The sequence below is a fragment of the Triplophysa dalaica genome, chromosome 2 (genome assembly GCF_015846415.1).
Source record: "Triplophysa dalaica isolate WHDGS20190420 chromosome 2, ASM1584641v1, whole genome shotgun sequence".
Classification (NCBI taxonomy): domain Eukaryota; kingdom Metazoa; phylum Chordata; class Actinopteri; order Cypriniformes; family Nemacheilidae; genus Triplophysa; species Triplophysa dalaica.
In genome coordinates, this window is record NC_079543.1 from 27,275,108 (window position 1) to 27,295,013 (window position 19,906).

General features: G+C 39.8%; 3 protein-coding genes across 7 annotated transcripts; 2 read left to right on the forward strand and 1 right to left on the reverse strand.

Annotated features, from left to right (window-relative positions):
* Positions 1 to 400: 400 nt before the first annotated feature.
* Positions 401 to 5,444, reverse strand: blzf1 (basic leucine zipper nuclear factor 1). The gene is made up of 7 exons (XM_056772800.1): positions 5,350 to 5,444; positions 4,307 to 4,387; positions 3,798 to 4,228; positions 3,494 to 3,693; positions 2,214 to 2,342; positions 1,913 to 2,129; positions 401 to 1,824 (listed from the first exon to the last, which is right to left on the reverse strand). Exons 2-7 carry the CDS (start codon positions 4,326 to 4,328, stop codon positions 1,639 to 1,641), a joined length of 1,185 nt encoding a protein of 394 aa, XP_056628778.1. The 5' UTR covers positions 4,329 to 4,387; positions 5,350 to 5,444; the 3' UTR covers positions 401 to 1,638.
* A 43-nt stretch (positions 5,445 to 5,487) lies between these two features.
* Positions 5,488 to 11,706, forward strand: ercc5 (excision repair cross-complementation group 5). Of its 5 annotated transcripts, XM_056772755.1 has the most exons (16): positions 5,488 to 5,540; positions 5,826 to 5,930; positions 6,134 to 6,309; positions 6,413 to 6,528; positions 6,632 to 6,733; positions 6,842 to 6,902; positions 6,986 to 7,126; positions 7,210 to 7,411; positions 7,488 to 8,327; positions 8,413 to 8,624; positions 8,708 to 8,827; positions 9,774 to 9,987; positions 10,072 to 10,216; positions 10,292 to 10,491; positions 10,573 to 10,658; positions 10,857 to 11,706. In XM_056772755.1, exons 2-16 carry the CDS (start codon positions 5,843 to 5,845, stop codon positions 11,286 to 11,288), a joined length of 3,135 nt encoding a protein of 1,044 aa, XP_056628733.1. In that variant the 5' UTR covers positions 5,488 to 5,540; positions 5,826 to 5,842; the 3' UTR covers positions 11,289 to 11,706. The 5 variants fall into 5 exon arrangements, with proteins under 5 accessions (XP_056628733.1, XP_056628716.1, XP_056628752.1 ...); XM_056772738.1 differs by having other exon boundaries at positions 10,292 to 10,658; XM_056772774.1 differs by having other exon boundaries at positions 5,504 to 5,540; positions 5,826 to 6,004; positions 6,112 to 6,309; positions 10,292 to 10,658.
* Positions 11,707 to 12,480: 774 nt separating this feature from the next.
* mettl21e (methyltransferase like 21e) lies at positions 12,481 to 15,205 on the forward strand. The gene is made up of 4 exons (XM_056772814.1): positions 12,481 to 12,585; positions 13,961 to 14,118; positions 14,213 to 14,330; positions 14,400 to 15,205. The coding sequence occupies exons 1-4, from the start codon at positions 12,558 to 12,560 to the stop codon at positions 14,801 to 14,803; spliced, it is 708 nt and encodes a 235-aa protein (XP_056628792.1). The 5' UTR covers positions 12,481 to 12,557; the 3' UTR covers positions 14,804 to 15,205.
* Positions 15,206 to 19,906: the final 4,701 nt, after the last annotated feature.

Consider the following 19,906-nt stretch of genomic DNA (forward strand, 5'->3'; position numbering starts at 1 on the left):
GTAACGTAATATTAAACATCAGCTGTTCCAGGGATCATCTTTACAACTATTAAAAGACATAAATTAAACTAATCATTCCTATCATGATGTATACATAAGTATTTTTGTCCTTTATAGCAATTTGATTTGGAAAAAATTGGGATTGTATCAAATTGAATTTGCGATTTTCATTTTTCAAAACAAAGAAACATGTTACATTTTGTAAGATATATATGAAAAAACATTTTGATCATGCCACAATTTGAGTCGTGTGAAATAACAGAAAATGTATACAATAGACCTGCTGGTCAATTTTGGACATTTAAAAAGAAGCCAGTATGAAAAACTCTTACTTTTATTTTTGGATAAACTGATGCCTGTGTCAATTTCACAGCTTGACAATATGAGGGGAAAAAACGAATATTTTGAAAAAAATTTATTTTGTTCATTTCACAAAGGGAAAGAAAATAGTACAAGTATTTTACAGAACAAACATAACTGAAATGTTTAAAAGCCACTAAACACTCCAATTTAACCGTAACTCCAGTTCAGACTGAAATCACTGCATTCAACCCATGTGAATAATTACCTGATATTATATTTTACAAACACTGCATTATAAATACATCCGGTCGTGTTCAAATACAAAACAAACCTGTAACCTATAAACAGTCACATATTTGCTAATGACAACACATCATCTGAATCTCAACATGCATTTTAAAGTCTACAAAACTACAACGAGCAGCACCATCAACAGGATCATTTAGTCATCTGTAGTCGTATGACAGCTCCGTGAGGAACAGAAGTCAGTATTGCCCTTATCTGTAACTTAGAGATAGTTCACCCCAAAAAATAAAAAATATGTCATACTTTACTCACCCTCATGTTATTCAAAACCTGTAGGCCTACATGATTCTTGTATAAAAAAACAAGAGAAGATACTTTCACAAATGTGGTTTTGGATTATTTTGTGTTCTGGAGAATAAAGTCATGCAGAGTAAATGATGAGTTGAGATTTTTTGGGTTAACTTTCACTTTAAATCTCATCTATGTTTGCATTGCAAAACAAATATGAAAGACGCAGGTACATTTGGGTCTGTTCCTCACTCACATTTAACATAAATAACACTGTATGAGCCATTTTTACATTTATAAATCGAAATTTGCATAACAATATGATGTTCTGCTTGCGTTCCGTTAGAAAAAGTGTCATGTGTGTTTGCAGAATTATTGCATTAGATAAATCTCTCCACCTCGTCTGAAGTTTCCTCGGTGTAATCATTTAGCCTAGACATTTAAAGAAAGGAAATGACATGAAACCACGATCACTGACAGACTTTCAGGTCTCTGCAAATCAAAGCATCACAGATAAATCTGTTGAGAAGTTTCCAGTGAGATTTTCTTTGGTATCTCTGTGAAGTCAGCGTGCGGTTCTCGCTGTGTGATGCACGGTGGAGATTCGGAGCGCAGAGTGAATAAAAACAAAAACACTCTGAATGACCTTTCTCACCATATCTATGATCAGTACTGATAAAAAACATCAGAAAACCAAAGTCAAAAAAAATATTTTACACACAGTTGATCTGAGATCTTTCTGCTTATGTGTAAAACTAGATCGTACATGAGACGTGTTATCCTGAGCACAGAACAAGACGTCTAGAGCACGATGAGTTCTCCGTTACATCGCTCGCAGCAGTTGAACGTGATGTTCTCGTAGCGGGTATACGGGTGGAAGCGTCCTATGCTTTTCTTATTCGGCAGAAATGGAGAATGCACAGGATCAGATGTGGATGTGTCGGCATCCTTTTCTGTGCAGGTTGTTGGATCCAGGCTGCGGAGAACCTGAAGATGTGAAAGAGAACAGAAGCCTCAGTAATTTCCAGATGAGACTACATTTTTTAAATAAAATGTTCTGATAAGAGTACGGGACCTTCTCGGCCATTTTCTCGGCCGGTGTGGTGCAGATCTCCGGGCTCTGGCTCTTCTTTACTCTGTTGTCATTTACGTTACCCAGCAGATGTGCGTTGATGGCGTTTGCGAGCTTGCGGTTGGCTGCGGTCAGCTCGCCGGTGCTGAGGGGCTGAGCGCTGGGATAGTAAGTCTGCTGTCGACCCCACTGCAGCGACACCATCAGCTGCTCCAGTGATCTAACACACACACAACACAATCTTTATTTCATCGCTACAGTGACGCTGATGAATTCACACAGAACAACCGCGTGTTCGTGTTACCTGTGTGTTTGCATCATGTCTCTGGAGAACTCCTCTCTTTCTCTCAGTAGATCCTGAATGGCACATTGAGCATCTCTGGTCTGACGGTGTAGAGCTGATCTGGTGTTGGTCAGTTCTTCTGCCATCACCCTACAAACACAAAGTACAGACACACATCCAAATCCATAAGGTGATCGAAGCAAAGCTGTTTCTAATTCAGTAGAGAAAGCTTAAAGGGACAGTTGACCCAAAAATTGACCCCATTATTAAAACACCCTCGAGTTGTCCAAAATTTTGATAAATTTCTTTGCTCTGATGAGATGAACACAGAAATTTTGATAAATTTCTTTGCTCTGATGAACACAGAAATTTTGATAAATTTCTTTGCTCTGATGAACACAGAGAAAGATATTTGGAAGAATGGTTCTTGGCCATCATTGACTTCCAAAGTAGGAAAAATGACAATAAGTCAAAAGTGCCCCAGAAATGCTTGCTGTCCAACATTCTTCAAAATATCTTCTTTCAACATAAAGACATTTACAAAGCAATTTTTAGCTTTGTATATTGTAGTGGGCTAGACGAGACAAGTTTTTCCTGCAATTATGCATTTTGTTGTCCTTATGTTGTTCCAATTGATTCTATTGTTTACCTCATTTTTTTGTCGCTTTGGATAAAAGCATCTGCTAAATTACTTAATATAAATGTAAATTTTTCCTACCATGGTAGTAAAAAACTGTTTGGTTACAAGCATTCTTCTAGATATCTTTCTCTGTGTTCATCGGAAAACAAAAATAATAATACACATTTGGAACAACATGAGGGTGAGTAAATGATGACAGGTTTAAAAACCCATATTGCTCAATCGCAAATACAGTATTGTACATGCACAACAGGATTCACTAATAAACAACGGTTAAGGTCCCAGTCAAATCAAAATTCACTATTTTTCATGAAATATTGCAGAGCCTATTGTAGATAGTTTATCAATGCATTCTCTTTTTAAAGTAAAAAAACGTTAAAATCAACAACAAAAAAATGCAATTCCACCCTCTAGTGACTATACATCTCAAATGACTTGGCTTGAACGGAGCACCTGTTAACTCCTCCCCTTGAACTGTCAGTCTGCTGCCAGCTACGTTTCAAAATGCGACAGCTGTTTCTATACATCCAATCAAAGCGCATTGAAAAAACAAGCCACGGCCACTATTTTTTCTCATTAAATATTCCGTTTCACTCAGAAATGCTTTTAGAACACAACTTCCTGTTCACTTGGACTTTAACTTCAGAACAGTAGAACTCACCGGCTGGCGAGGAACTTGCTCCTCCAGACGTCGCACTGAATGCTCATGCGCTCCAGCTGCTCAGCTGTTTGTGCCAGATTCCGTCCAAGAACCTCGTTCTCCAGGATCAGCTGGTTCTTCTCTCGTGCCAGACGCTCAAAGTGATACTGCAGATCATCACCCACAGACGCCACCAGCATCTTCTTCAGCTCGCGATTCACCTGCGGACAGATTCCACACAGACAACATGACACATCTGGATACAATACACACACACTTTATAAATAGAAAGCAATATTAAGAGACTAAAGGGGGCGTGGCACACCTCCGTCTGGACTCGCAGCTGATTGGATAGACCTTCTTTATCCTGTAAGAGACGACGTTCTGAGTTCTGGAGTTTCTCCAGGGCGTTCCTGTAATCCAGGAGCTCTGGAGAGGGTGGGCGCTCATCTAGATGCTGTGGTGATCCTTTATCTTCCCCCTTAGCCTCAGCGCTGAACCCCGCACATCTGCTCCGGCTGATAGCAGCCCTGGGAACCACAATCCGCACGACCTCCACCTCTGTGCACGCCTCTCTGGGAACCTTTCCAAGGTGTAGGACTCCTGGAGGCTGCGGTGACGCTGCAGGAACACGTGGACTGTGCTTCGGTGTGGCGGTCTTTAAGAGCCGGGATTCCACAGAGTTCTCATGGGCCGCCACCGGCTTGTCAGTCTCCATGCCATCGCCGGGCCTGCGGATTGCCACGCCGGCTAAATCTGAGACAGGAGATAAGTGGTTATAATATGTGTTATAAATACATTTGAAAACAGCAGATGGTTCGAGTGATAACTTACTTTTTATTACTACAACAGACATGACTTGACGAGCAGGATTGTGTCTTTAAATATTCCCAGTCCAGATGAGACCTTTGTTGCCTAGAAGAAAAATCAGTTTGAATACATGAACAAATAGTGATTTAACTAAATGCATATTACACAAAGACTGTTTCTTAAAAACCTAGATGGTCAGCTAATTATTGTGTATAAAATGCTGTCTAGTTAGTCAACTCACTGTGATGCCCTAGGTAGTCAGCTTGAATGGTCTGAAATGCTGTCTAGGTGGTCAGCTCACTATGAAGCACATAAATGCTGTCTAGTTAGTCAGCTTACTATAATGCCCAAAATGCTGTCTAGTTAATCAACTCACTGAGATGCCCTTGGTAGTCAGCTTGAATGGTCTGAAATGCTGTCTAGGTGGTCAGCTCACTATGATGCCCAAAAGGGCTTTTAAGGCAGTCAGCTCACTATGAAGCACATAAATGCTGTCTATTAGTCAGCTTACTATAATGCCCAAAATGCTGTCTAGTTAATCAACTCACTGAGATGCCCTTGGTAGTCAGCTTGAATGGTCTAAAATGCTGTCCAGGTCAGTTTACTTTGATGCCCAAAATGCTGTCCATTCAACAGTAAGTCAAATCACTATCATGGTCAAAATGCTGTCTAGGCAGTCAGCTCACTAATGTGATGCCTAAAATATTCATTTCAAAGACATTTAATATACGGACACACAAACATATTCAATTATAACCCACAAACACCGTCTAATAAAACTGCACAGACAGATAAATCCCGCTCTTTATAGACCTACCGTCAATATCTCAAACTAAATAAAACATCAGGCGATAAGTTTTATGGTTCGCTATATTAAGATTGTTTCCTCACAACATAAACACAAGAGTGTTGGTAAACAAGGGCTGTGATCTTTGTCCTGAGTTTATCTCAATTGGCGTTTGTTTATCCGGTGTGTGTCGCTTTGACAAAAGACAATAAAGAACAACACCGTTATGTAAAGCTGAGACACAAACCTAAGGAAATCATGACGGTATTTATGAACTTACCCAATTTTAAATGCTGATATTTGGTGATGAATTTTGCCACGTACCATACACACCGCTCACAGTTTCCATGTTTAAGCGGAAACCGCTGAAGCGACTAAACGGAAGCGGAACTAATCTACTCGGAACTTGCGTTCAGCGCTCGTTTCCAAGGGACTGATTATGTGTTCGGACGCGCATCATCTCTAAGAACAGTGAGATATTATAAAATATTTCCTTTTTAAATCATGTCCTTACCCTTAAATGTATCACATTTACGCCACATCATTATAACCATTAACATTTTGGTATTTTGCTGAACTTCAATCGTTAATTCTAATACATTTTATTGTTGTATTTTCCTGCGTGTTTTGCAGCAACACTAGGAGACCTTTAATCCGTATGTGATTCATAAAGATAATTTTAGGCACTGGTAGATGCATAGATTGATCCCCACTATTTCTTTTAAACGTGACTTTGTGTTTATGTGTTGATCTCAGGTCTGTGAGCAGGTATAATGGGAGTTCATGGACTGTGGAAGCTCGTGGAGAGCACTGGAAAACCCATCAACCCTGAAACCCTGGAGGGGAAGATTTTAGCTGTCGGTATCCTGACCTGTACACCATCTGCCGTTTCATCTCACTTTACTGAATAAAAAAACATTTTCATGAGCCCTGGGGTAAATACCATGGCATTTATCTAAAAGTGGTATGGTGTATGTAAGTGTGGCCAGTGGTCATGAAAGATTATATTTGTATGAATAGCTGTCGTGTCTGGTCTGTTTAGATCCATAACTGACCCATCACAGATATCAGTATCTGGCTGAATCAGGCCGTCAAAGGTGTTAGGGATCGAGATGGAAACAGTGTTCAGAACGCTCATCTCCTCACTCTCTTCCATCGCCTCTGTAAGCTGCTGTTCTTCCGGATCAAACCCATCTTCGTGTATGATGGAGATGCTCCGCTGCTTAAGAAACAGACGCTGGTGAGTTCACAACCAGAGAGCTGTGATAGTTCATATGTGCGTGATGTCAAATGTGAGATCTGAGAATGTGGCTCCTGAGAGATTTTTTAAATGTGTTCTTTAGGCGCTGAGGAGACAGCGGAGGGAGGACATGACACATGAGTCCAAACAGACCAATGAAAAACTGTTCAGGACGTTTTTGAAGAGACAGGCCATCAAAGCTGCTTTAGGGGATTCAAGGTAAAATGCACATGCATAATATTTCATGAAACAGAATGATGTGAACATCATGATTCACGATTATTATGCTTCAATATTTTGGTTGTGTGTTTTATGACTGCAGTCAGGAGGCAATACCCAGCCTCTCCTCGGTGAGACGGGATGAGGCAGATGACATGTATGTCCTGCCTGCTCTTCCCATCCATGAGGAGAAAGAACAGAGCAGGTGAGATTAACCAAAGCATGTAATAATGATAATGACAGAAACAAATTTTCATTTGTATTTTCATCATTTTCTTTACCATATCTTGGACCTCACAAACTGCTGCTTTAGTTCAGAAGAGGAGATGGAGAGAGATGAAGATGAATCCGTGCAGCCCAACAGCAGATTTCATGTTGGTCCCCAGTCACATCAGTGATCACAGAATGAGTTGTAATCACACGAGCAACAGGTATTAACTTTGCTTTTATTCAACAGGAGATCTATGAAAACCCTGATGCTGTCGACATCAATTCAGAGGAGTTTTCACTCATGCCGCCGGAGGTGAAACATGAAATCTTGAAGGAAATGAAGGAGTTCAGCAAGAGACGACGCACTCTGCATCACAAACCTCCAGAAGTACGACTACTTAAACTTAGAGAAAACATAGCGGTATATATTTGCTGACGTTATTTTTTACTCCTCTTCTCTCTGGTCTGCAGTGCTCAAGTGAGTTCTCGCAGTATCAGCTGGCCGGCCTCCTGCATAGAAACAATCTCAACCAACGTTTGGAGGGCGTAGAGCAGGAAATGAGTCATCACAGCTCTGGGGGGGTGGAACAGCAGTTCGGAAAGGGGAAACAGCAGGACGTGGAAGTGCGACGTCTCGTCTCGGAGGATTCTTCTCATTACATCCTGATTAAAGGTCTTAATAAAAACATTTATGTGTTGTAGGACATGTTTGATGCATAAAATAATGATATTGTTCTGATGTTCTTCAGGTTCTCAGAAGCGCGCAGATGCCGTAGACAGCCAGCCGACTCCTGCACTTTGGTCCAGTACTCCGTGGGAGAGGAAGGAGAGACCGAAAGGCAAACCTGAGCCACTTTGGAAACCCATCGCAGATGATGAGAACAATCCTTCCTCATCATCAGAACAGACTGAGAGTCAGCAGCTGTCAGAAGGAGCTCCGCCATCTCCCCGCACCCTGCAAGCCATCCAGAGTGCCATGATGGACTCCAGCTCTGATGATGATAATGAAGCAATCACAGTGAGGTCTCATGACACACACAATACAACAGGAACGGAAGATAAGGATGGAAGTGCGTCACCTCGAACTTTACGAGCCATCCAGAGCGCCATGATGGACGACTCGGAACGTCCCAAAAACAGGAAATATATTATGTTGAGCAGCTCGGAGGATGAGGAGAAACCGATTGTTGCTGATGATCGAGGGATCGCTGGAGATGGAGGTGTATCACCCAGGACTTTGTTGGGCATTCAGGAAGCTTTAGGAGATTGTGGACATGAGGAACAGAAAAGCCTCACGGAGAGAGAGAAAACAGAAATCAAGAGCACGGCTCTCCAAAGCAACGATCAAAGGAAAGATATCTCCTGTTTAACTCCAGATGTTTCCTCACGGACGGTGTCAAGCACACCTCATGTTCTCGCTTCACGCTCTCAGCCCAAAAGCCCAGAAGACCGTAGAGAGCCAGAATGGATTTCAGAAGATGAAAAAAAACTAAGTGCCTCTGATCAAAAACAGGTTAATGTTAATGAAAAGGTTCAACTGAACAGAGAAATTGTGGTGAAGACAGAAGAAGAATCCAGCAGCTCCGAAGGTACAAACACACAACATAACCACCCAAAACACCCTAGCAACACATGAGTCTCATACATCTTGTATGTTTGTTTGGTGTTTGACAGAGAGTTTTATCGAGGTGTATGATGTAGAAGAACCTCGCACCAAAGCAGAAGAGCAATCAGCCAATCGGAGCACATCAGATGACGTGGATGTGAAGGAGGCAGAGGAAGAAAAAGAGGAGACAGAGGAGGAAGATCTCAGTGCTGGAAACATCAGTCAGATGAAGGCATCAGAAAATGAACCTGCCGTTGAAGAATGGAATCAGATTGATGTGGTAAATATCAGCGCACACTGCACCTGAGGTGGAGCTGTTAGTGCTGGAGTGTAGATTTGAGATGAATGCTTGATTTCACGCAGGAGGAGCTTGAGCAGTTAGAGAGAGATCTACAGGAAGAACAGACCAACCTGAAGCAACAACAACAGCAGCAGGAGAGAACCAGCTCCACAGTGACTGGACAGATGTGTCAGGAGAGTCAGGTGAGCACGCTGGGAACTAGAAATCAACAATTTCATGTTAACGCAACACAAATCATTCATGTAGACTCAACTTGAATGGATTAAGTAAGAGGACCTAACAAGAAGAAAATGTGTTGAAGGAACTTGTTAAAATTAAGTACATTGGAAAAGTAACATATTTCCTTTTTTCAATTGCGTGAGAGTGCACATGTGAAGGAGTTCATGCTTTTAAAAGTGCAGGTGTGATCCATGTACAGCATGTTGTGTGTATACTGTAAGTGTCACCTTACAAAACAAAAATTTATGAAATAATAGCAAATTAAGAAAAAAAAATTGAAGTTACTATTTTTTAGGTATGTGTTTAGGTAAAATAATCATTTTGGTTTCATTCTGTGTACTGCTAACAACATTTCTCCCAAATTTCAAATAAAAAGACTGGAGAGTTTTCACTGGTGGTTAAAATAACAAAAGGTGCTCTGTATTTTTTCATACCTCAAAATACTGCAAAGAAAACAAGTTTATGTTCGCTTTTAAGGAGGAATATTTCGACATGTATTTAGAAAAAGTATAACCTGTATTTTTCTAACAGTTTTCATGTTTCTTGTCATGTTGTCAGAAGTTTTTCATTATATGAAAAGCAGCAATTCTTTATTATTGTATTATTCAATATATTGTATGATTCAATAATACATACAATGTATTATTCTGTATATTTTCAAATATACAGTATATATCAAATTTACACATTGACGGTTGATATACACGAAAATATATTTTCTTGGCATAAGGGTAGGTGGTCAGCAGAGCCTGAGGACACCGAAAGTTGACACCTTGCTTAGTGTACATCCTACAGAAATAGTAGTATGATAGAATGCTTATCGCCCGACCCTGTGCCTTATAAAGAACATGCACTTACCTGACCTCATGTCTGATATTTAATCAAAGCTGTTCTCTGAATGGCTCTCAGGAGCTGTTGCGATTATTCGGTGTGCCCTTCATTGTTGCACCCACGGAGGCCGAAGCCCAATGTGCCACGCTAGACCACCTGGACCAAACCCACGGCACCATCACAGACGACAGCGACATCTGGCTCTTCGGCGGCCGTCAAGTCTACAAGAACTTTTTCAACCAGAACAAGTATGTGGAGCATTACCAATGCACGGACATGCAGAATCAACTGGGTGAGAATCTTCAACGCTCACGCCTTAAAGTCTTAACTCATGAATGATGAAGGAGAAAGTAACACAAACAATGGTTTAATGTAGGTTTGGATCGGACCAAGCTGATAAATCTGGCCTATCTGCTGGGCAGCGACTACACGGAGGGCATCTCAGGTGTGGGTTATGTCACAGGAATGGAGATACTGAATGAGTTTCCCGGCACCGGCCTACAGCCTCTCTACGATTTCAGGTAAGAAAAACTTCAACATTATTTCTAATAAAACGCATCTGGTACAGCCGACAGATCTCTGATCTTCTGATGTAGTAACTGGTGGTCTGAGGTTCAGGAGAAGAAGAAAGTAACTGCCAATCCCAAAGACACAAAAGTCAAGAAGAAGCTTCGAGATCTTCAGCTTCATCCTGGTTTTCCGAACCCTGTTGTGGCTCAGGCGTACCTCCATCCCACCGTGGACCAATCAGACACCTCCTTCAGCTGGGGCCGCCCACAGCTGGACCTCCTTAAGGAATATCCTTGTGTTTTACTTGCATATCAGTATCTTTTCACAGCGCTGTATTTTATTTTACTGTTTTTCTTAACGCATCTTAAGTTCTGTGCAAGCCGATTTGGTTGGAACAGCAAAAAAACGGAAGAGATTTTACAGCCAGTGTTAAAACAATTTAACGCTCAACAGGTGAAATACATTCATTCTTTTACTAGATGGCATACGGACATTTATTAAATTAAACATTGACATTATATTTAAATCATACAAATGTATACTAATTAGCCACCTAAGCATGTTTGCACATAACATGTGGACTTCTTCACGTGCATTTTGTGATGTAATTGTCAACGATTTTCAATCTTCATTTTTTTATTTGTCTTGCAGACCCAGCTGCGCATCGATTCCTTCTTCCGCCTGGAGCAGCAGGAGAGGCAGTGCATACGCAGTCAGCGTCTGCGCAGAGCCGTCACCTGCCTCAAGAGAAAAGAAAGAGAGGAGGAAGATGACGAGGAGCCTTCTCCATCTAAAGCGGGCAAGGATGAGAGTGGCATACAGCTAGCACCGTTATCAGGAGGGTTTATAGGGTCATCTGCTGACGTTCCGGAGGAGACAACGTTGGACGGGAAAGCCGGTGGAGTTACTCAGGACAGGAAGCAGGTGATGATGCGAGCGGAGTCCAGCAGCTCCAGCTCAGAGGATGAGGCGGAGAGCGGGAGGAGTGTCGCTATGGTTGTAGCGCGCTCTGCGTTCGAGGGGAAGACGAGAGGAAGAGGAAAGCGCACTGGAGGGAGAGGAAGGGGCAAAAATAAGTCATGATTACGTATTTGAGATTGACTGAATATGAAGCGTAATCATGAAGTGTTTCGAGTTTTCAAATATCGTGTTGTGTAAATTATTAAATGCGTATTTGAATATGTATTGTGATGTAATTGAGGTCAAGCATTTGTTTGTGTCAAGATAAATATGCCAACACAATCTCATCACACTATTTTACTAAATTGCTAATTCGTATAATTTTGTACAATCTGTTTTCGCCCAGTGACATGAGATTTAGTGATGGGGGAATCATAAATTTTTGTCCGATTCACATTGTACGAATTTATATGAAATTGACACTTCCTAAAAAAAGTCATTTTTGCCATATCGTGTAAAGTCATCAAAATATTACTTCCCAGGCGTAAAATGTTGATGTTTTTGGTAAATAACAATTAAAAAAACTATAAAATAAAGGATCATTCACCCTAAAATGAGTTTTTCTCACCCTTATGTTATTGCATACCAAACCTGTATGATCTTCATTCTTCTGCAAAATACCACAGAAGAAATTTTAAAGAATGTTGGTAACCAAAGAACAATGGACCCCATTGACTTTCATTGTATGCACAAAACCACCGAGACATTTCTCAAAATATCTTCTTTTGTGGTCCACAGAGGGTTTTAGATGACATCAGAGTAAATAAGTTTTTATTTTGGGGTGAACTATCCCTTTAAATGATGGCATGCAGAAGAACACAAAAAGTGTAGCCTTCAGATTTAAGGTGAAATTGGTCTTTTTGGTCCCCTTCTACAAAATATTGGTGTTTTATTATTTAAGTATATCTTTTCTTCGCAGGAAGAATGATCAAAATCAATATTTCAACCCGAGGCCCTCCGGATGACCCCAAGCTTTAATAGATAAATAGTAAATAGTAAAACTCAACAGCTTCAAAGCTTTGGATACCTTGAAGTCTTCTGGAAAACACCACAACAGTTCACTGTGAAGGTGAAAGGAGCTCAGCTGTTACAGGTTATAATAAGCTTTCAAAACACAATCTACATTCCTGTTTCCAAGCCAAATAATGACTTGATCATTCCTCAGTTATGATAACCCGTGGTCGTGCCAGTATGTGTGTGTTTACTGTTACTCTATATACTATATTAGTCCAACGAAGGGTTCCCTTTCTCTCCCTCTGACCTCCATTCACATCACCTGCTTCTGTCAGTCAAACGTCATTGAGAGTAACACACAGAGACCAATGAGAGGGAGCCGGACACGCTCGACTTCAGATCAACTTATAAGGAATTATCAAAGAGAAGAAGAGGGAAATGGAGCAGAATGGGACCAGTGGTGAGGGTGGGTGTAAATATATTGTTTTCTACATGACAGATAAATACACAAACGTTCTCTGCCAGTGTGAATGTATGCCGCTGAAGTTGTCTTAACACAACACAGCAGACAAAAGTAAAACATCTGACATGACTATTTTATCTTATTTACTGTCAGACCCAAGCCGAGGTAAATGACTGAAGAACACATAACAGAACAGAAGTTCTGTTCACACTGGATGCGGCGCGATTCGTTTCGTTGGGTTCTATCGTCATTTGTCGCGTCGTGCCGCTCACGTCTGGTGTAAACAGGGTGTGATAAATCATACACCTGCTCATAATGAATCATTAAACAGCACCTGTGTGTCTCTTATATAGCATTACTTCCGTGTGATCAACATCTGCGCTGACACCTGCGCAAAACAAATCACTGGAGACTCTTTTTTACACACAGTAATGTGTTTATGTGTTTACAATCATAGTTATATAATGTTACAGGATGAGATCTATTTTCTTAACCAAAGGTTTGTGAAAAGGGTTGCAAGGCGAGGAACATTTCTGGAACCTTATTTCTGGAATTTATATCAGGATTTTGCTAAAATATGTTTTTTCAACTACGTATAGTTAGACTAACCTGCAATTTTGCTGATTCCCAGTGATTTCCTATACATTCCCCTTTAATCCAAAGAATTTAGAAATTCTCAAAGATTCTGGGCTAAAACTTTAATTTATATATATATATATATATATATATATATATATATATTGTTTTCTTCATTAAATGACAGAAAAAAATGACATCCATAGAAGAAATAACATCTTTCTATTAAAAAAAAGTTAAATATGCCCCTTGTGTTCTTTGTAAACCCTGATCAGTTAGGATAGCTCTAACATTTTTAGGAAATTTATAACCTCAAAACTTTTAAGTTGATAAACTCAATTCTTTTGAGTAAATAACACTAAACACATAAGAACAGCAAACTCAAAAGAATTTGTTTTGAATGCAATTATTTTTTTATTACTCCATTTCACATCTACTTGAGTTTCAATTTGAACCCTTATCAATGTTGTCATGAAGGAACAATAGCCAATAACAGCTTTCATTACCAATGTAATATCTTCAGATCAAAGATTTAAGATTTAAAATAAGTCTGTTTTCCTCATAAGCAAATGCTCTACTCGTCTGCACAATGTTAACTTGGTTAACTGTAATATTTTTGGGTTTTATTTATATATCAAGGTTAAGGTTTTTCCTGTGGTTCAGTGGTTAGAGCAATGCCAAGGTCATGGGTTTGATCCCAGGGGAGTGCACATAGTCAGAATGTAAGTCGCATTGGAAAATGTAATTTTTCCGAGTAACATTCTACCATTACACAGCAGACGTTCTCTTTTTGTCACTTCAGAAGCGTCGGCGGACGTCGAGCTGGCCGCAGAGATAATGAAGAAACATTTCCGTCCATCGCTGATCAAAATAAAAGCGTGGGAAAGTTACAAGTTGGCAGACATGGAGATTAAAATCTCAGAGTCTACAGACTGCTACGGTGCTGTTCTCTGGCCTTCTGTACGTATCAGTGCAGTGTGCTTATCAGTCAGCATTCATGTTTACTACGAAGGGAAAAGTGGTTAAAATAACACCTGTGCCTTCCTCTTTTAAGGCCATGGTGTTGTGCCATTTCCTGGACACTCACCGTGATGAATACAACCTCATGGATAAGAACATCATTGAACTGGGAGCTGGGACGGGACTGGTTACCATAGTAACCAGCCTTTTAGGTAAGAGACCAGATTTGGTATTGTGTATTATAAACACGATAAAACCGTGTTACTATTCTTTCTGTCCAGGTGCAAAAGTGACCTCTACAGACCTGCCGGATGTTCTGGGTAACATGAGGCACAACATTCTACACAACACCAGAGGACGCTGTCGCTACGAGCCCCACGTGACCGAGCTCATCTGGGGTCAACAGCTGGAAGAACGCTTCCCACGGGCGTCCTGTCAGTACGACTACATCATGGCTGCAGATGTGGTTTATTCACATCCATACCTGGACGAGCTGATGGAGACCTTCGTGCACCTGTGTTCTGATAACACCATCATCTTATGGGCCATGAGGTTTCGTCTGGATCCAGAGAACAGCTTCGTGGACAGATTTGAGAAACTGTTTCACCTCCAGGAGCTCTACAATCTGCCCAGTCTTAGTATAAAGTTGTACAGCGCACAGAAAAGACAGGGAGCCCCGGCGTAAACTGGAGTTAAACACATCACAGCATTGTATTGATGTTTTACATTCATTGTGTAAAGTTAACATTGATAGATCTGGATAGAAAGATATACTTGTTTCATGTTTTATTTCATTTTATTATTCTATTTAATTTATCCCATTTATTACAATATTCATCTATCATATGTATTAATTCGTTTATTTTATTATTCACTTCTATTTGTATTACTTGTTCCTTACTTTTCTGTTGTTTAACCTCGTTAGGAGTTGTATTGTGACTTATGCTGATATGAGTATCAATTGTTCTCCATCTCAAGGTTCATAATAATGTCATGAGACAATGTTTTGATACTGTAATCTTGAATGGTTAAAACACATATTGAATCTGTTTCTAGTCAGACAAAGTTTGACAGAGCTTGACTAAGCATCAACGCACAACTGAGATTATTCAATAAATATTTTTTCTGTCTATTTAACATCATTTCGTCTCCTGCCTGCTGTTATTCCCTTCAGCTCTATATCTCCCTGGTGGTTGGATTGATTTACAACGGAGTTGATATTTCCTGGTTTAATTTGTTCCTGACGGAGAGAGATCTAGTGAAACTGGACTCAAAGTTTAGATCTCTAAGATCTACAAGCCATATCTCATAGTTGGATCTATCATATGTCGTTGTCGGCAGGATGGAATGACAGCTGAACAACCGAACTTGTGACAGACGAGAGGTACGAAGGGAAACCCTGCAGGTCTTTTCCTCATCGTGCTGCTGCAACCGGGTCACGCCTACAGCAGTGTGAGTTGGTTCTTTGTCATCTCCATCTAAAGAATCTAAATAATCAAAAGTTAAATGTATGGCAGGAAACAAAAGACGAAAAGATGTCTGAAACTAAGGGTCATGTAGAGAATAAACTATACGAAATAGCTGGGGAATTGTCAGATAAATTATCTGAATGTTTGGACACAAAACAAACAGAGGCAGAAATAGTTTAAAAATTTGAGATCAAAGCTCAGAAAGGTGGCATTTGGGAGCCTAATGACATCAAGACAGTATGGCAAAAAATGTAGAGAATGAGGAAAAGAGATTCAAGGCAGGTTCCTTGGACTCTTGTTACCTTGTCTAAATGCAGGAAATTGGAAATGAAAATTGACAAAGATAACCCAAACTGAGGGGATTAGAAGATAGTTGTGATGATTTAAGAGAAGGAAGTTATGACTGTAGAAATAACAACTCTACAGGAAAGGTGCAAGCAGTTAGAAGATCTGGTTAAAAAGGGTAAAATGGAGAAAGAGAAGCAAAAGCCTTATTCTGTAAGAAAATCCTTAAATCCTGTGATACTGATTATGACACAGACACTGATTCTGATGAATTTCAGGGAGCAAAGGCAAGACTCAGACCCTTGAGGGTTGATGTTAAAAAAAGCCAAAAGAAAACTGAAGATTATATTCAGAAAACAAAGGATGGAAACGTGTTAATGGATTGTGAGATTCAGGGTCGCGATGAACTCCATTACAACTATGTGCCTGCAAATGCCAAAGACGTGTTTAAATGGTCAAAAGAGGTTTGGGATGTTAGAAAAGATCGGAGGGCAGCATTAGCTCAGCTGGAAGCTCTTAAAGAGGTGTTTTCTCTGTCAGTCAGAGATGGGTTCAGAATAGTCTCAGTGAATCTGTCAGTCGCAGATAGAAGGAATTTGAAGGAAGCTCTTGGTGATGTTTTGTATGAGAGCATGGCAGACCCTAGATCAGAGATAGAAGGATTGAAAAGGCTTAAAATGTGGTGCAGAACAGCACAACGGCAAAAGGTCGACTGGAATGAGATTAGCAGATGAAAACAAAAAGCTAATGAGAATGTTGAGGATCACACTGAATAGATGTGTGAGACATTTTCAATGTTTTCAGGGCTAGATCAAAATGGCGACCCTGTTAGCTTTATTAAGATCGCAGGAAAGGGAGGACCTTTCTTATCAGTTTGGCTTTATGGGTTACTACCTGAAATAAGAAAAGGAGTTTGTAGGAAAAGAGGGTTTAGGTACTCCCACAGACATTAATTTCACTGTTGATGATTTGATGAAAACTGCAAGTGATGTAGCTCGAGCAGAGAGCCAAGCTTCAAAATCATTACGGTCTATGAAAGCAGATTCTGAAAATGGGTCCAGAAATACCGTGCCAAAGGATGTTTGCATGCATTGTGGCAAAAGGGGACACTGGGCAAAAAATTGCTATGCAAAGAAAAAGCAGAGAGGAGAGAGTGTTAGGCAGAGTTTCCCGCCTCCTCCCCCTCCGCCCAATGTTTCTAATGTCTTAGATCCAGTCTATCAGTTTGCTCACCTTCCGAGTGAGACACAACAAAGGCTGTTGGGTGCTGTCCAACAACCAGATGCAGAGGTACGGGGAAACTAGGTCACCACTGTCAGATGGCTTATATGTGTGGGCCCACATTCTTAACACACAAACAGATGTAGATTTCCTAATTGATACTGGCACAGAGTTAACTGTGATTCCATCAGGTTATCTTTCAAACGTTTTGATGACAACAGAAACCATTCATGTCACAGGTGCAACAGGGAAGGGAACATTTTTAGCAAAAACACAGCCAATAACCTTTTTGTTGGGGGCCAAAGAGATCAGTGCTGCAGTTTGGGGTGGATGAAGTCACTCAACCTTTATTGGGGTTGGATGTGTTGATGAGTCTGAATTCAATCTTTGATTGATTGATAAAATAAGATTTTGCATATCCCATGCGATTTGGACGGATAATAAAACAGATTGTGGGTTACATGTTATGGAACCGGTCACATTTACAGGGACAGCGCCCCTTGCACTAAGTGGTATCCCCTCAACCCTGCTGCCATGAAGGGCATAATGCCAATAATTGAACAACTAGAGGAGAAAGGCATTATTGTTAAGATCAACAGCCCTAGCAACAGTCCTGTGTGGCCTGTAAAGAAACCTGATGGTTCATGGAGACTCACACTTGACTACAGGGTAGCAAATCAGTACATTGATAAGATCACTCCACTCGTAGCTGACCCAACCACAATTTTCAGATTGATTAAACCAGATCACAAATGGTTTTCAGTGATCGACATGGCTAATGGATTTTGGTCAGTGCCAATGGCTAAAGATGATTTGCTTTCACAGTTCAGGGTCAGCAATTCATGTTTATTCGTCTTCCTCAAGGTCTCCATAATGCCCCAACTATTTATCATCAGGCTCTATACAGACACATGAAAGAATTTGACTCAACATCAGTTGTTATCCAGTTCATTGATGATGTGCTGGTCTGTTCAGAGAATGAAGGTGACCATGAGAGAGATGCCAGGCGGCTGCTTGATTTTCTGCACAGCAAAGGTCACGGAGCAAATCTGAAAAAGGCTCAGCTATGTCAGAGTGAGGTAATCTATATAGGGCAGAGTTTGTCTCAGGGTGAGAGGAAAATAACAACAAGCCGCTGCGAGGCCGTTAAAAGACATCCAGTTCCCAAAACAATCAGAGAGTTAAAAATCTTAAAAAGTTAAATCTTTTCTGGGTCTTTGTAACTACAGTCGTAGTTGGATTGAAAACTATGGAGAAAACACACCTTCAAACCCAGCCACATTGCTTTCACCGTCTGAAGCAACTCCAGACAGCCATGACTGTGCAGAGATTGTTCAAAATTTAAGTGTAGACGAACACTTAGACAATGTACCAATTCAAAATCCTGATCTGATTTTGTACTCTGATGGGTCATCTTTTGTGGACAATGGGGAACGCAAGGCATGTTGGGCAGTGACATAGTTGGATCTATCAACATGAAATCAAAATTGATTCGGTTTAATTTCTTCATGCACATTCCTATCGCACATTGGCACAAAGTTTGTCATCAGAATTATTATTTATTATAGAAGTAAAATTATTAGCTTTTTTGTTGATTTTAAGAGATATACAATCCATGTAAATGTGTTTGTTTATTAGGTTGAAATATGTGTTGACACTAGTTAATGGATAATTCTTGATAATTAAACTATTTTTAAAAATTCGGGAATTTTGTTTAAAAAAATGAGAATGTTGCCTTAGAAATAAAGTTTGAGTTGAGGCACTACATGAAATAAAATATAAATATACATTTATAAATAATTTAATAATAATTGAAACAAAATCTGAAATGTTTTACATAAACATAAAAAATAATACAAATATTAAACAATTTAGCAATAAAAAATCAATTTGATAATAATTATAAAATAACATAACATAAATTGGCAAAAAGATTATTTTAAATATAACCTTTATTTCAGTTTTATTAAAACTTTGGTATAAAATAATAATTGTGAAGTATTTCATATTTTATTTGGATGTGGGCTGTATTTTAAACATCACAAAAATCTTTAAGGCTTTAAAAAAGTATTTGGGAAAAAGAATTTTGATAAAAATGTTTCACTCCCGATGAATATCTTCACATGTTTTTTCAGCGGTGTTAGATTCCATAAAACCTCTAAGCTTCAGTTAATCCACAATCACTTCTGTTCTCACAGCTTCTCTTAACTTCATCTAGAAGAAACAAAAAAATGATGTACACTTGACCTAAAATATCTCTCTTGCATCAGATGTCTGTTTTTGGAATGCACGGACCAGATGTCTGTGTGATGACTAGCGGCACACAGAGAGGACAGATTAAAAACAAGGTTCCATCAGGTTCCATGAACTTTCTTTAATATCCTGGAATTTCAAAAGGTCTATTCCAGACATTGAATGTCATGGAATTTTATATATGTTTTGTCGAAGTTATGGAATATCAGGGTTTGTTTTGTACACTTCAAAGACTGAGTTTCATTCACTGTAGGTCTTGGAAATTCAGGGATTTTGACATTTGGCTTAGAGCGTAAAAACATCTTTCTGGTTCTTCTGGCCAGACGCCAATCTGGACAAATCCACCAGTGATTTACTGAGATATCTGATATCTCCTTCATGCGCTTTCAGCCTGGCAGTATCATAACAGGAAAAGAAGTTGTTTCTTGAATTAAATTCCCCCCAGAGAGACATTTTATTGCACCGTCTCAGATGTTTCTTCTACAATTGCTTTAAACATTTTAAGGTTAAGATATTTGGGATTTGGGTTCATATTGAGGTCGTTGACAATATCTACTTTT